General features: G+C 41.0%; 1 protein-coding gene across 6 annotated transcripts in view; it reads right to left on the bottom strand.

Annotated features, from left to right (window-relative positions):
• The window catches only part of CACNB2 (calcium voltage-gated channel auxiliary subunit beta 2), a 380,199-nt gene that overhangs the window by 146,837 nt on the left and 216,219 nt on the right, over positions 1-17,143 (bottom strand). Inside the window, exon 1 of one of the 6 annotated variants that reach the window (XM_045085014.1) lies at positions 8,120-8,217. The exons of the other annotated variants lie outside the window; for them this stretch is intronic. Within the exon in view, the coding sequence (XP_044940949.1) occupies positions 8,120-8,122 (3 nt within the window). The 5' untranslated portion in view covers positions 8,123-8,217. Of the gene's footprint in view, positions 1-8,119; positions 8,218-17,143 lie in introns of those variants that run through there. 6 annotated transcript variants of the gene reach the window in all.

A 17,143-nucleotide genomic window follows, 5' to 3' on the forward strand; every position in this document is an offset into this window, starting at 1 on the left:
GAGAAGCCAGAAATGGACCCTCAACTCTATGGTCAACTAATCTTTGACAAAGCAGGAAAGAATGTCCAGTGGAAAAAAGATAATCTCTTCAATAAATGGTGTTGGGGAAATTGGACAGCCATATGCAGAAAAATGAGACTGGACCATTTCCTCACACCACACACAAAAACAGACTCAAAACGGATGACAGACTTCAATGTGAGACAGGAATCCATCAAAATCCTTGATTAGAACACAGGCAGCAACCTCTTCGACCTCAGCTGCAGGAACTTCTTCCTAGAATCATTGTCAAAGGCCAGGGAAGCAAGGGCCAAAATGAACTACTAGGACTTCATCAAGATCAAAAGTTTTGCACAGCAAAGGAAACAGTTAACAAAACCAAGAAAACTGACAGAATGGGAGAAGATATTTGCAAATGACAGATCAGATAAAGGGCTAGTATTCAAAATCTATAAAGAACAAATCAAAGAACAAATTATCCAGTCAAGAAATGAGCTGAAGACATGAATTTCTGCCTATTTCTGTAAAGAAGACATCCAAATGGTCAACATACACATGAAGAAGTGCTCAACATCCCTCGGCATCAGGGAAAAACAAATCAAAACCATGGTGAGATACCACTTCACACCAGTCAGAATGGCTAAAATTAACAAGTCAGGAAATGACAGGTGTTGGTGAGGATGCAGAGAAAGGGGAACCCTCCTGCACTGTTGGTGGGAATGCAAGCTGGTGCAACCACTCTGAAAAACGGCATGAAGGTTCCTCAAAAAGTTGAAAGCTTTGAGCTATCCTACAACCAAGCAATTTGCACTACTGGTTAGTTACCCTAAAGATACAAATGAAGTGATCCAAAGGGGCATGTGCACCCGAATGTTTATAGCAGCAATGTCCACAATAGTCAAACTATGGAAAGAGCCTAGATGTCCATCAACAGATGAATGGATAAAGAAGATGTGGTAAGTGTGTGTGTATACACACACACACACACACACACACACACGATAGAATACTACACAGCTATCAAAAACTGCAATTTTCCATTTGCAATGACATGGATGGAACTAGAGGGTATTGTGCTAAGCAAAATAAGTCAATCAAAGAACGAAAATTATCATATGATCTCACTGATATGAGGAATTTGAGAAGTAAGAAAGGATCATAAGGGGAGGGAGGGGAAATGAATCAAGATGAAACCAGAGAGAGAGACAAACCCTAAGAGACTCTTAATCTCAGGAAACAAACTGAGGGTTCCTGGGGGGTTAGGGGGAGGGATGGGGAGGCTGGGTGATGGACACTGGGGGAGCATATGTGCTACGGTGAGTGCTGTGAACTGTATAAGACTGATGATTCACAGACCTGTGTACTTGAAACAAATAACACATTATACATTAATTAAAAAAAAAGAACATCGCAAAGGCTAAGTTTATCTGGAAAATGGGAGGGAGGCAGCTCCTGGTGCATAAAGCTGTTGCGATGTAAGTAATCCTCGCCAAGCACAGAGCTGGTGTGAAGTACTCGGGATAGGGCCATTTACTTTGACTTTGTGGTTCTGTGGTTGCACAGGATACAAAAGGCTAAGTAAACCATTTAGGACACCAAGCACTTTACAAAGAAAACCTACCTCAGTGACAAAGGAGGTCAACGAATTATTCAGTAACTCCTGAACTCTAACTAGTTTTAAGTTGCCTCTGTTTCATTCTGAAGGCAGCTGTTCGCCTTTACTGTAAACCCAAGGAGACACTTCCTTTCTTAGTTAGGTCAGGATTAGTCCCTCAAGGCAATCGTGGGATTCCATTCCCCATCCAGCCAGTTCTACCTGGCTCCTCTCCAGGCACTGACTTGCCCCTAAGCCCCTGTCTACCTTCCTGGAAGTCTGAAGGGACACCTCACCTCACTTATCTCTTGTCGTGCTCGGTCTGGTGACCTCAGCAATCCTTCCAACCTTGGAGACATCACTCTATGTCGTAAATCTTTATAGTGGCATTTTCCTCTGGCACTCTTTATTCTTAGTCACTATCTCATCCTGATATGCCCGTAATTATTTATTTTTCTCCAAATCAAGGCAGGCGCTACAACACAAATCAGCGTAGAGAAGGAAGCTGATACATTCTTACCATCATTTCTGTTCCCTACACAAGTCTTCAAGATTTTCTCTCATATTTTGTTCTTTGCCAGTAAACCTTAACTGTAGTTTGGAAATGTGATCCTCTCCAGGCTGCACATCAGCACCCGTGCAAGCGTGTCCCAATGACACGTGGGCTTCTGGAGATAGCTACTGGATGAACACTTTCCCAAAAGCAAATCCCATACCGATTGGGTTGACAATTCTAACACCTTATTCATTAAATAAATGAAACAAAAAATGAAATGAAATGAAATGAAATAAATGAAACAAAAACACTGTGCCAAAAAATCTGAAGGAACATACAGGTTAGCCCCAAGGCTCAAGAAAGCAAAGAGAGAAACCAGGAGGCTGACATTATGAGAGGAGCCGCACAGGACAAGGAAGGGCTTGGGTTCTGCAGCTGGCTTAGCCAGCGCTGAAATTCTGGTTCTACCGCTTGGCTGTGTGCTCTTAGGCACATTTTAAAAATATTTTACAACTTCCTGAATCCCTGGGCACCTGGGTTGCTTAGCGTCTGCCTTCAGCTCAGGTGAGGATCCCGGGGTCCTGGGATCCAGCCCTGGAGTCAGGCTCCCTGCTCACCGGGGATTCTGCTCCTCCCTTTCCCTATGCATAACCTCCCCCCCCCCCAGGCTCTCTTTCACTCTCTCTCAAATAAATAAATAAAATCTTTTTTTTTTTTAAGATTTTATTTATTTATTTGGCAGAGAGAGAGATCACAAGTAGGCAGAGAGGCAGGCAGAGAGAGAGAGAGGAGGAAGCAGGCTCCCTGCTGAGCAGAGAGCCCCACGAAGGGCTTGGGATCACGACCCGAGCTGAAGGCAGCGGCTTAACCCACTGAGCCACCCAGGCTCCCCTCTTTTTTAAAAATTAAAAAAAAAAAAACCCCAAACCTTCCTGAATCACAGTTTCCTTATCTGTAAACTGTGGGTGGTAAGACAATTATTTTGAATGATTATTATATATAAATCATTTGATCTAGTGCCCGACATAAATATCCAATAAATAATAGCTGTTATCCTCGTCCTCGTCCACCTGTCAGCCTTGCACAGCCGGCGGCTATCCCTTCAGGAAGGCTGTGCCGCTTTGTTGGGGAGAAAGAGAAATCGGAATTAAGATACAAAAGTAGGAGCAGACACAAATCCACCTGGGTTTAGGGCAGGAGGAAGCACAGTAAGGGTTCCGTAAACCTTGCTGAATGATGAACAAACAAGGATCCCCACAGACCATGAGGACCTTCACTGAGAAGGTTCTTTATGATCCCTCCACGGTGCAGGGCAAAGTGAGGCTGGCTGCTCACTGAAGAGAAGTGATTTTGCTTCATAGCAAAGTTTTCTTCTTCTTCTTCTTTCCCCCCAAACCACGGCATCTACGGAGCTTCCTGTACTACCAACAGTGAAAATCTCCAGAAAGAGGGGCACATGTGTGTGCACAAGAGCCACATGCTGAGCTGATGTTCCGATGACTGTGGCCTTGGGAAGAGGCATTCGGCAGCTCCCTCCCAACTGCCCCTGACCTCCAAGAAAGTAACAGAAGAGAGGGAACGTGGCCTCGTTGGTGAGCTCGTCCATGCAGGAACTGTAACAAGCCAGAAGCACCAAGCGGCTCTGGGCTTCTGATCAGAAAGCTGCACAAACCAAATCAGAACTGGTATAGTTTTCACTGGGCAAAATTCCTTTTTGGGTCATCGTGACATGGGCTGAACAAAAGCCCAAGTCCTCAGTCCCTAAGTGATCTCCCTTGATCTCCATCCCGGAAGTGCTCTTTCCCGGATGTCAATACAAAGGCAACACCCTTAACGTGTCAGGTGGGTCTTTGACCACCCAAGCCTCTGAAGATGGAGTTACTGCGATCACAGTGGCTGGTACAGACCAGCTGTCGTGTACAAACTACTCTTCCAGGTGACTTACGCATAGATTAACTTAACCCTCCCAACCATCCCTAAGCCAAGTCCTACCACCCTCCCTGTTTTCCAGATGAGCTGAGAGTGCTGGTGACAGGGCACAGCTACGAAGCGACAGAGCCTGGGGCTGAACTTTGGCCACGTGGCTCCCGAGTCGATAGCAACCAGCATGCTGTAAACCCGAGGTGTAAACCCAAGCGCAACTGCGAGGGGGTGAGCAACCATAATTCCCAGCGGCACAGGGGTGGCAGAGGAGGAGAAGTCGGTCCTACTCTGGAGAAGCCACGGAAACTTTCAAAACCTTTGTTTTCCGTATCTACACAATGGGGATAATAATATCAGGTGACACACCCAGCGTGAGGATTCAACTTCCATACTGAGGATCGTCCCTTCTTGTGGCTTCCAGTGCCTTCAGAAGCAACAGGGACCAGATTCATCAGAAAGTTTCACCCTCTCCCACTTCGTGCAAGGAAGTGAGAAAAGTCCATCAAGTTCGAAGTTCTGGGATCCCAACAGAAAACAATGGACAAAAGCCATCAATCAACATTCACTGAAGACCAATAACCAATATTTATACAACTCCTACTATTCCAAGTACATGAAATATATTAACTGATTTGGTTTTCACACTGACCTTACAAAGTGACTTGAGATTTAAAAAAAAAAAAACAAGGGGCACCTGGGTGGCTCAGTGGGTTAAGCCTCTGCCTTTGGCTCAGGTCATGATCCCAGGGTCCTGGGATCGAGCCCTGCATTGGGCTCTCTGCTCAGCGGGGAGCCTGCTTCCTCCTCCTTCTCTGCCTGCCTCTCTGCCTACTTGTGATCTCTGTCGGTCAAATAAATAAATAAAATATTTTTAAAAAATCAATAAAAAACAAGATACAGAGTTAAATAACTCACTCAAAGACACAAAACTAAGGTAGAAACAACTATGGCTAAAAAAAAATATGAAAAAATATTTAACCTCACCGTAACAAAAAATACGCAGATGTTTAAAAATGAGATATTTTTGCCTGTCAAATTATTTTAACACTTTTTATTTTTTTATTTTTATTTTTTAAAATGAGATATAATTGACATATAACATTATATTAGTTTGAGGTGCATAAAAATGGTTTGATATATAGATGCACTTCATGTTATCAAATGGTCACCACAATAAATCTAGTTCACGCACGTCGCTACACATAGTTATAATTTTTTTCTTGTGATGAGAACTTTTAAGATCCAGTCTTTTAAGAAACTTCCAAATATACAATATAGTATTGTGAATTATAGTCACCATGCTGTACATTACATCCCTGGGACTAATTCATTATATAACTGGAGGTTGGTACCTTTTGACTAACTGCACCCATTTCGCCCACCTTCCACATGCCAAGCACAGTTACAGAGCATTTGTCTTTCTCTGACGGACTCATTTCAGTCAGCATACTGTCCTCAAGGGCTACCTGTGTTGTTGCGAATGGTAGGACTTCCCTTCCATGGCTGGATAATATTCCACCCCGTCAAATTAATCATTTGAAAAATGATAGCCAATACTGCAGGGAAATGAACTCATACAATGTTGGTAGATGTCTCACTTAAGGCAACGTTTCTGAAAAGCAATTTGGAAAGGCATGCTACTCTCTTAAAAAGTATATATTCAGGAATTCTCTTTTCCAGAATCTATGTGAAGGAAATAAAGATGCCAAGAAATACGTACGAGAATGTTCCCACGGGCTGAAACACACACACGTCGTCTGTATGTACATGTGTGTATGCGTGTATACACATGTGCTTGTATGTATAAAACAATGTAAATATCCAACAGGGGGAGAATGGCTCAATTACAGGAAGTACTTTGAAAATTATATTCTGTAAGCATGGACTCCTTTTTTAGTGTTGAAAGAATGATGGGAATTTTAAGTAATGATGTGCTTTTCTTTTTAACCAGATGACAGGTCCCCCCACCACTTGGATTAGCTTCCTGACGAAGCACCATTAAGATGAAAACTTGTGACTAATAGTTTGAGCTCACCCCAGGTTCATTCTTTTTAAAACATAGAATTTGCTGAAAAGGAAATTCTGGCTATCCTCCCAACATATCCTTCCCTGTTTTGCAACCAGGAGGGCAAAACCACACTTTCTGCCTCTCTCTGTAGCTCCCAACTAGGAGCTACAGAGAGAGGCAGAATTTTGGAGACATTGTAAAGCATCTGGGGGCCTCCGTGCACTAATGGCAGAGGAGGAGAAAGGGGAATTGGTGCCTGACTGACTCAGTGGGTTAAGCCTCTGTCTTTGGCTCAGGTCCTGGTCTCGGGGTCCTGGGATCGAGCCCCAAATCAGGGTCTCAGCTCAGCGGGGAGCCTGCTTCTCCCTCTCTCTCTGTCTGCCTCTCTGCCTACTTGTGATCTCTGTCTGTGTCAAATAAATAAATAAAATCTTAAAAAAAAAAAAAAGTAAGTGCAGCAAGAAGCTGCAGCAGTTCTCTCAGGTCTGCAGTGCAAGGGTTCCTTCAGGGTTTAAAGAGGCTGGGTCACTGCTTCTCACCTTAATCCCAAAGATGTAACATGTGACCAAAAAGCCAGTCACTGGGCTCAGACCCTCTTTTCTTGAACACCAGCGGTCATCATTTGAGACTTCGCAAAGCCCTTTTAAATGTGGAAGAAAGACAGAGTCTGCTATAGTCTGTGCGTCTCCTTTGAAATCAGGCACAACCTTCTGTAATATGAGTCAACAACAATCCTCTTGGGGGTCTACTATGTGTGTAAACACTTTGCTCACATTACGTCACTTCATCTTCACTACAGGGGGGCACAGGGGGAACCGAACCACAGACAGAACGGTATGCCTCAAGTCGCTCACTGCCAACACACGGCAAAGTTGTGTTTCTGCCTGTGGTCTGACCTCTAAGTGGATGCCCCTTCCCTCTCTATGAATCGCAAATCATTAACTTCTCTGAAATTAAAAAGTTAGAGGCTCACTCATCTCATCGAACCATCCAGTCTGCGTAAGAACACCTGTGAGACCAGCTCTGCTAAATGATGATGAACACAAGATCCGCTTGGAGAGCTCACTAAAACGAGGACTGCTGCTGTACGTGTGAAGTGGGGCCAGAGATTCTGCATCCCTACCAAGCTCTGAGGTGAAGCTGGAACTGCTGGTCCATGGAGCAAAATTCTGGCTAAAAGGAGTCCAGTAGAAGCTACCATAGGACTATTTAAATTTAATTACATATTCAATTCTTACGTTGCCTCATTTCAGGTGCTCAACAGCCACATGTGGCTACCATATTGGACGCCACAGATACAGACTATTTCAATCATCAGAAAAAGTTCTTCTGTCTAGGGCATGCCGAAAGCAAGATAGCTACTTCTAAGGGTGGGGAGTTGGCGGCCCATTTCCTAGTGAACTCACTTATTAACTTCTAAACTGAAAAGACACATACCTCCTCCCTTCTTACAACTCTCACTACTGGCCCCATTCCAAACTCTTAACAAGACACGACAAGGAAATATACCTCCTTAAAGATGGAAGTCCTCTCAAATGTAGCATGTTTTTACATGTTTCTTATTAAAAGTAAGACCACCTCAATGACGATTCTTAACTTCCCAAAAAATTAAAATTTGGATATGGGTGTATTAGAAATACCAAATTTAGGCTACTGTTACCTATACTATAGCAAAGTAAAGGATATTTCAAATAGTCAATAATAATGACAAAACTACAAAAAATATTAGTAACACAAATAGAACATTCGACTCACAGGAAGAAAAACAGAAAAAGGACTTTGGAGCTAAAAGAAATGGAAAATAATTTATTTTTTTATATGCACGTAACTGTTCTTTATGATACCAGTAAAATTAAGCAGATCTGGCTAGTTATAAAACCTAGAAGAATTACTAAAGTCAGTTTTCTTAAATAGCTATACAGACCTCTTCTTATAAAAAACATACAAATCTAAGGACTCAATGAATATTTTAGTCTAGTTTTCAAACTTTTTCTTTTTTCTTTTCTTTTCTTTCTTTCTTTTTTGTTTTGTTTTGTTTTGTTTTGTTTTGTTTGGAGGGGGTGGAAAGGCAGCCAGAGAGGGGGAGAGAGATTCTTACCATGTCCAGCACAGACCCTGGCACGGGCTCAATCCCACGACCCTGAGATCGTGACCTGAAGCCAAAATCAAGAGTCAGACGCTTAACCAACTGAGCCAGCCAGGTGTCCCCCAGATTTAAAAAAAAAAAAAAATTTAATACTTAAATCCAGAAAAGTTTCCAAATTTGGTCTCAATAAGCAAAATGGCCTAAATTAATAAACTGACTAAATTAATAGCATGCTTCAAATCCTTTAAGTTCCTGTTGTCACACTTAGGGCAGCATTTTTAAAAAAGTATATATATATATATAGTGACTCATACTGTAACTGTTTAACATGATTGCAGACTTTAAATATTTTTTTCTTCATTATAGAACATATGGTTCCTTAAATTATGCAAAAAATGATAGAAATTATTCATGAAAAAATTGGCTTCTGTGCATAACCATACCCAACAGGTGTGTATTTTAAACACACGGGGGCTAATTAATGAATGTTTGTATTCCTGAAATACTCGTTGGGGTGTATTCTAAGAAATAATTTCTGTGTTCTCTTACACTCTTTATTAAAAAGTAACGAGAACCTGGAACTCATTTTCAGGAGCGCTTTCCTAAAATGCTAACATCATTCCTCAAAATACTTTTTCTTCTTTGACAGCTTATGCTTGGGTGCAACCCTGAAATTGTTTGAAAATTCCGCATGAGCCACAAGCAGGGCAGACCGGAACAAGGGACAGGAAGGCTTACACGTTGCATGAGTTTCCGCGCTATTCACTTCGTAGGAGTTTTAAGGGAATTATTCTGAAAACTTAGAATTTTGCAACTTTAAATCTTGAGGAACATCTGAAGGGGGCCTATCCTGCTCATTAAATAATTTTTGCTCATCTTGACAGTGACCTGAGAGCATAGATCAAAAGACAAAAGAAGGTCTTAAAAAACACTGACCAAAATAGAAAAAAACCATTTTGAAATGGATGGCAAAAACCTTCAGCTCTCATTCTGGAATTGTATCTGTCATCGTGATCTTAGGCCAATGGTTGGAATAAAGGAATCAGATTAAATAGAAGACTGTGTGATTTCAACTTGCTATGTTTAAAGTAGAAACTTCAGTTGCTTTTCGGGAAATTTCTTTTCTTCTGGCTGCATGACAAGAAGTGAAATCATCTCATTCTGGGATGCCTACACACACCTAAAAAGGGAATTTGGTTTTTAGTGGAATATGACCAGAAAACTGAAATTCACTATTTAATGCAAGTTTATTTCTTAACAGTTAAGCTGTGGTATTATTTACTGAACACAGAGTTGATAAATCTTTCTAAAATCAGATCAAATTATCATCACAGTTCATCAAGTTATGAAGGAATCAGAAATGTAATTATTGAACTTGGCTCAAATTCAGTATTTCAAAGGAACATATGGTTTAAAATACCTTTTGACGCTTTCAAAACTGTGTCTATAATTCTTAACGTTTAACTTCATTTTTTATTTGGCTATGAGAAACACTAACTGTTCATAATGCACAATGTATGGATTAATGTGAATTTTTACATATTTTACGGGTTGAGAACAATGTGGTACTCTCTATATATAGTCTTAATTTAAATATTTTTTAATGTTTAAGGAATGCATTTAGTGTTTAAGGTTAAGAGTGACATTTTATTAATGGTTTACTATTTACAAATGATCCGAAGAGTATTTTATGACAATAAAAATTCTCAATTCGATTACTTTGAATTTTACTTAACAGATATGATTTCATTGGTAAGTCAAGGATTTTTCGTTAAAGAATCTTAATCGCTGTCATTACACTATAGGGATTTTTTAAAACACATTTTCATAGATGTAACCATTTCAAATCCAAGTTCAAGTACAAAAATAATCTCAAATACAACAAATAATAAAATTACAAAACATGTTTGATTTCAAATTTTGTTCTGAACTGTTTCCGCATTTGTCCTAGTCCTTCAGAAATGAGCGATTTGTTTGAGATTTCTGTGATGCCAGGCACTTGAGAGGAAAGTTTAAAAACAGACTTGGAAATGGTTTAAAAAAAACTGATTAAAAATGCTAGACGTCAATGACTTTAAAAAGACTTTCTTACCGCTTCAGAATGCTCACTGCCATCATCGTACATGTTTCTTCTCCGCCTGGAACTAGAGTCTCAGCGCGGCCATCAACAAGTCCTTTTGCAGGAAGCTAAAGTGCGTTATCCTAGTGATTCTGTTTCCACAGCTGGGATATAGTGCTATTAGTTTCCCACGCTTGGCAATGCTCTTAAAATAGTCTCTCAGACACCGAAAGACAAAAAATGACTATTTGCAAGCACTTCAGGAAATGATGGTCTGGCAGACTGAGTGAAAATTCCACAACTGAACAAAATCGGTTTTTGATGTAGTATATTAATTGATTACTAAAAGCAAAACAGAACCAAGAAAATATTGGGTCAGGGAACAGTCATTCACTCTTTTGGTAAGTACTCTTATCACCTGACCCACACCTACACACAGAAAGCTCCTCGTTCTCAATGGAGGGCTAGCAAACATTATAGGAACTCAGGTGGACAGGGAAAAAACATACCGCTCATAATTCCTTTCCATTTATTGAAATAAGTAGAAAGATTTTCTAGGAATTTAAAGGGAATTTGAGTATGAGTTTGTATAAAATTAAAAGACTGAGTAACTTACTGGATATGATATTTTAGCCAAATCAGCTCACATATCCTATCATTATAATTTCAATAAGATACATGTATACATGTCTCTCTTGGTCTGCGTTTGTTTCAAACTGTGAATAATTCGTGTGGGAAGGTACACAAAGAAACCCATGAATGATTAATACTACACTGGTCCTTAAATGAAAAATAATCTGTCTCTTTTGTTAACTTTCAGGTGGCATATAAAAGAATGTCACATTGTTCTGTCTCAACATTATGACTCAAAGAAAATATTTCAACAAAATGCTTCATTTTCCCACAGTCTTTTAAAAAATGATAACAAAAATCTTGCCAAACATCCTTGTAGTACAAGGACAGGATTTCTGCCAAGGAAGCCGTGATGTTTTAATTAGAAATAATTTAACCAAATACTGGACAGGCTTAATTGGTTGTACAGATCAAAATACAGTAATGTAGCAAAAAAAGCTCAACCTTGAGTGGTGTTTGGGAGGAAAAAACAAAACAAAACCAAACAAGCACAAATGCAAACCATGTTCAAGCATCCAACTCACCTCATACTTGTAAATAACTGGTCATCAAAGAGTTTGTGAAATGAAGGAAGATGGAGATTTATGAAGATACCTTGCAAAGCAGCTGGACCTCTCCTATTCTGATGAGAATCTCAAGGCCAGAGAGGTTAAATAACTTACCCAAAGTCAATCAGCTAGATTGCCTGCTGGGAACAAACTAACCCCTAGATAATGTCCTCAGCTAAACTCCAGGACGGGACACACAATACAGCAGAGAGCAAAAGTACAAAGAAACAAGAGTGGGCTGAGTTCCGGAAACAGTCTTAACTATCAACTCCATCAGTCGTTAACCTTGAGATCCAGGGCAATTCACATAGGGCCTCTGGACACTTGTTCTCATTCTTAAACCAAGTGGACAAAATTGGAAAAATTGCCACCTCTCCTCTACCTTCCCAAAACTGTGCATATGAATAAGACAGCCTTTTGCTTAAAATGTTACCATAAGCAAACAAAAACAGAATTTGTATAGACTTCTGGATTTTATGAGAACTCTTCAGTTTCCTGTGAGTGTTGAACCCTATTATGCACACTAAGAGGAAAGAAAGCTAAAGAATAATGGAGAAAGAAATACTGCAGGGAAATGGGACTTTGGCATAGAGAGGGAAATCAGGAAAGCAGATAAAAGCAAGTATAGTAAATTATGTAGTGACACATGGGAGAAAGCTGCAGGTCCCAGGTAATACTCTGAAAACAGGCAGGGGGAAAAGGAATAGGCTGAAGATGTTGGAAAAAAAGACAAGAGTAGACCAGAAAAATGAGCTGCATTGAAGGCCGCATTATTTTAAAAGGCATTCACCAAAGTAACCGCCATATTAACATTTTTACCGTAGTTTATGACATGGAATGTACTACCCGCATATTAGTTTGTTCTTAAAGCAGCCCAATTTGATTGGTATTATTATCCTTACGATTCTACAAGAAAAGAAAACTGGTATTCAGAGATGCTGAGCACCGTGGACAAAGCCAGAGAGCTCCTAAGAGTGCACAAGACAAGGATGTGAATTTGGACGCTCTAGCTCAAATGCACACGTTTCTGTGTGCACAGCACAGCACGCTGCCTGTCTAATCACAGCTTTAAAAAAAAAAAAAAAGCGGGGGGTGATGCTATTAAACACTGTGTGATCAGTAACTTCCTGGACCAGGAGACAGAAGGGAAAATGAGTAACTCATAAACTCATACCTCGCCTTTCAGAGCATAAAATCTTTTAAAACGTGAGGCAGATATTGTCACCAAGTAACTAGCAAGAGAAATAGTAAACAGATCCCAGGATCAGAGGATGGGTCCCCATGGGCAACACGGAAGACTCCCCAACAGGAACAGGATTTGAACGAGGCCTGAGAAGAAAGTTGGGGTCATTGGGTACAAGACATTCTCAACTGAAGACAGACAATATCCAATCAATCATTCAAAGTTTATATGGGAACCACAGGCATTACGTCTGCAAAGGCAAGCCTGAGCCGCCCCCACCCCATCCTGGTGAGAGCCTTGAATGCCAAGTTGAGTTTGAAATTTATCCTATAAATAATAAGGAGCCACCCAAGATTATAAAACAGGGGCTTGAAATGTTAACATCTCTACTTAGGAAGGATTTCCTAAGTAAGCAGAAAGATTTCTGCTTTTCTAGGAAAAATGGCCTCTGAAGCAGAAAGGCCAGAGAGGGGTGGGGGAGAGAACTTGATGAATGTGAAAGACAGAGGAGACGGCGGATCAAAGGTGGTCAACTCAGACAAGAAGCCTTCCTCACTGGCAAAACCACGGAGCACATAGTTTATGAACTGGTTTAACAAGGATCTCGCTTCAGAGCCTACTCTCGTTTTCTACAGCAGTATTTGCTAATGGACCTTATTTTTTATGGACTTTAAAATCAATTACTTCACAGGTAATTACTTGTATGTATTTACTTATATTTTAAATTTAACTTTACGGGGTGTGTATCTGGCTCAGTTGGAAGAGCATGTGACTCTTGATCTCAGGGTTTTGAGTTGGAGCCCCATGCCGGGTGCAGCGATTACTTAAATAAATAAATAAAACTTTAAAGAACTTCAAGATCTTTTCTCCTATTAACTTCCAAATATATATATATATATATATATATATATATATATATATGGTATAATTTTTTTTCAAGATTTATTTATTAACTTTAGAGAGAGAGAGAGTACAAGTAGGGTTAGAGGCTGAGGGATAGCATCTCCATCAGCCTCCCTGCCGAGTGCAGAGCCTGATGCCTCACGGGGGGCTTGAACTCACGACCCCAAGATCATAACCCAAGGTGAAATTAAGAGTCTGACACTCAACGTACTAAGTCACTCAGGTGCCCCCTATGACAGTATTATTAACTACAGTCACTATGCTATACATTACATTACAGGACTTACTTATTTTATAACTAGAAGTTTGTGCCTTATGACCCCCCTCCAACCATTTCTTCCCCTATTTAAGAAAGTAGATCTTAAAGTTTCTCTTTACAAGAAAAAAAAACTGTAACTATGTGTGGTGATAGATTTTAACTAGACCCTACTGTCATTATTTTGTAATATATAATCATTAAATTGTACACCAGAAACTGATATAATGTTATATGTTAATTATATCTCAAAATTCTTTTTAAAGATTTTATTTATTCATTTGACAGACAGAGATCACAAGTAGGCAGAGAGGCAGGCAGAGAGAGAGGAGGAAGCAGACTTCTGCTGAGCAGAGAGCCCAGTGCGGGGCTCGATCCCAGGACCCTGAGATCATGACCTGAGCAGAAGGCAGAGGCTTTAACTCACTGAGCCACCCAGGCACCCCTCAATTTTTTTTTTTTAAGAATTTTTAATCAATTCACCTAAGGCTACTTCTGTGTTAAACTTTCTAAAAGTACTACAGTACTCAAATAATCACTTTAAAAAAGCAACATGAAACAACACATAGTAATCACACAACATAAAGAAAGTTGGATAAAACTAGTAACATTTCTATGAATTTTACAAGTATTTACTGCTACTCACAAAACACTAGGAAGAAAAATCTTCAGATAAACATCTCTTAAGTAGTTATAACTAAAACAAAAATATCCACAGTGCTAATTTGGCCATTAGTGTTCTGAAATGCAAATTAAGTTGGATATGCTTTTTAAGAAGTATGGTTAAGAAGTCTTTAAAAGAAAGATGACTAAAAAGAACAGTACTTTCATATACGGAGAGAGAGCACAAGCCCACGAGAATAGGGTATTTGTTTGATTAGTTGCTGCATTCCTAGGTCCTAGAACAGCAACCTAGCCCCCAGAGTCGTGCTCAGAGCACACTTTTTTTTTTTTAATTTTGTTTATTTATTTGACAGAGAGAGATGACAAGTAGGCAGAGAGGCAGGCAGAGAGAGAGAGGGAGAAGCAGGCTCCCTGCCGAGCAGAGAGCCTGATGGGGACTCGATCCCAGGACCCTGAGATCATGACCTGAGCAGAAGGAAGAGGCTTTAACCCACCGAGCCACCCAGGCGCCGGCAGTGCACACTTTTTAACTGAATGGATGAACATGTTTCCCTGTTTCCATGCATTCCCATTCATTGATTCACTCCTTAAATATTTGTCATGTACTGCTATGGTATAAATAATTGGCTAGATATTGGGGCTTCCAGGGTCAATAAGACAAACACAGGTCCTGCACTAGAGGAGCTTATAGCCTAGACTGGTGGTTCCAAAGAGGTGTTCCAGAAATTTGCTGCAGCATTTCTGGTTGTCTCGACAATTGTGGGACATTACAGGCTGGCCGTGGGCAGTGGCCAGGGATATAAATGTCCTACATCGTGCACAAACATTCTCGTGTAATAACAAAATGGGTGTGTGCACCCCTCATGCCCTTGGTCTTGCTGGAATGCATGCAGGTGAAAAATCTGTTTATAAAATGATCCGAACCCAGACTCTAACCCTATTAAGCGTACAAGCACAAAACATTTTTGTAGAGATGTCAAACGTACTGAGTTTTCTACAAATGAAAGTAGTGCGTGAATCAACAGAAGATTGTACTTTGTTTGGAACTTTACGAAGAATTGTGAAATACTGTCTCCAGTAGCCACCCACCTGTGCCCCACACCACTGTCGACCAGCATTGACATCTGTCCCACCCACGGTACCTGCAGACAGGGGCAGACACCTGACTCCTTCATCGCGTCTTCCAGCGTGGTCATACCCGCGCCATCGCAAACTGAAATACACATGACTGAAGAATAAGCAAATTACTTCCTGAGGTTTTACATTATGTGGGAGCCGTTCACGTTAAGGTCGACTTTCATTTCAGGATCACGAAGGAGACCCGCGGGAGTATTTGTAAAAGAAACCGAATCTGCTAGAAACGGGACCTGCCGTTCCAGACAAGAAGGAAGCCAGATAATCGCGTTTGGAGGAAGCAAATAAACTCAGTCCCGGGACAGAGACAAATGGGAGGAACCACTTCATAGAGGGCAGTCAGCAAAAACCTTTCTGAAGAATTACGCTTTAACTGAAAGCTTACAAATAAGAGGAAGGGACAGAAAGAACATTTCTAAGAAAAAAGAATAGCAGGTGCAAAGCCATGAGGTTGGAAAGAACTTGGCTTATTGGAGAAATTGGGGGGAAAAAATCAGTGATGATGAAGTACATTAGGTCAAGGGACGTGATGCTGCTGGTGATGGTGGGAATCTCAGGGCTGCCCTAAACGGTCAGGGCACGGGGCAGATGCTGGACTGGCGGGGCTGTATGGATGAATCAGGCTTCAGAGTGGAAGGAAAAAAGCTGGGTAGAGGTCTAGATTACGGTGGCCCCAGTGGGGTTCCCAGAACTCTGGCCCATCAAGTAGAGAAGGTGTGTAAGAAGCATCAGAGGTTGCACGGGGTGAGACATATGGTCTCCTAGGATCTACAGCCCCAGTGCACCAGGAACATCCCTGTGAAAACCTTATAGGGAAGTGCTGTTTGCCCTTTTTTTTTTAAAGAAAGAGTGAGCACAAGCAGGGGGGAGCAGCAGGCAGAGGGCGAAGCAGGCTCCCCGCTGAGCAAGGAGTCTGATGCAGGACTCGATCCCAGGACCCTGGAATCATGACCTGAGCCCAAGGCAGATGCTTAACCTACTGAGCCACTCAGGTGTCCCTGTGTTGTTTGTTTTTCATATTTTACCTGCGAGTTAGTTCCTTCAGACACTACGAACAACAAAGAAAAAGTGAGATCAGACACGGAGAGCCTAAGCAGCTGAGCTCCTACCGGATACCTCTTTGATTCTAAGTGGAGCTCTTGGCTTTAGCAGGAGCTCTGCTGCAGCATAAAACGAAATAAAAGGAAGGTGACATTTATTCGAGAGGTATAATCATTCGTGTGATATCATTCATCACCTTGAGAAGAAATCACATGTAAAATCAACACCCAATGGTTAGCTATATATGGAAATCCCCGTTTAAAAAAAAATTTTTTTAATATGACTTTTCTAATTAGGTTCATACCTTTGTAGATAGGAACAGCTACAGGTAAGATTTACAGAACAGAAGCTCTTTATCTAGCATCCAAAAATCCAGAAAGCTCCAACAACAAGAGGGGGTGGAAATACCGAAGCCCCTGAAACACACTATTCACATCTTCCCTTCAGAAGTGACTCCTGAAGAAAGAAACCACGCGTCGGTCCAAGGGTGTGTTATATTTTGATTCTCTGAATCCTGCCAATCCCATGTGTAGGATATGTAGATAATGAACCTATTTTCAGATTCAGAGGCCGCTATCTCTTACTGTTTGCTCTGCCTTCCTTCTCCTAAGTCCCCCCCCCATTCCTCCGCTCTTAGGCCTTTGGCTCCAAGGTG

The sequence above is a fragment of the Mustela putorius genome, unplaced genomic scaffold (assembly GCF_011764305.1).
Source record: "Mustela putorius furo isolate JIRA1106 unplaced genomic scaffold, ASM1176430v1.1 tig00000827_pilon_pilon_pilon, whole genome shotgun sequence".
Lineage (NCBI taxonomy): Eukaryota > Metazoa > Chordata > Mammalia > Carnivora > Mustelidae > Mustela > Mustela putorius.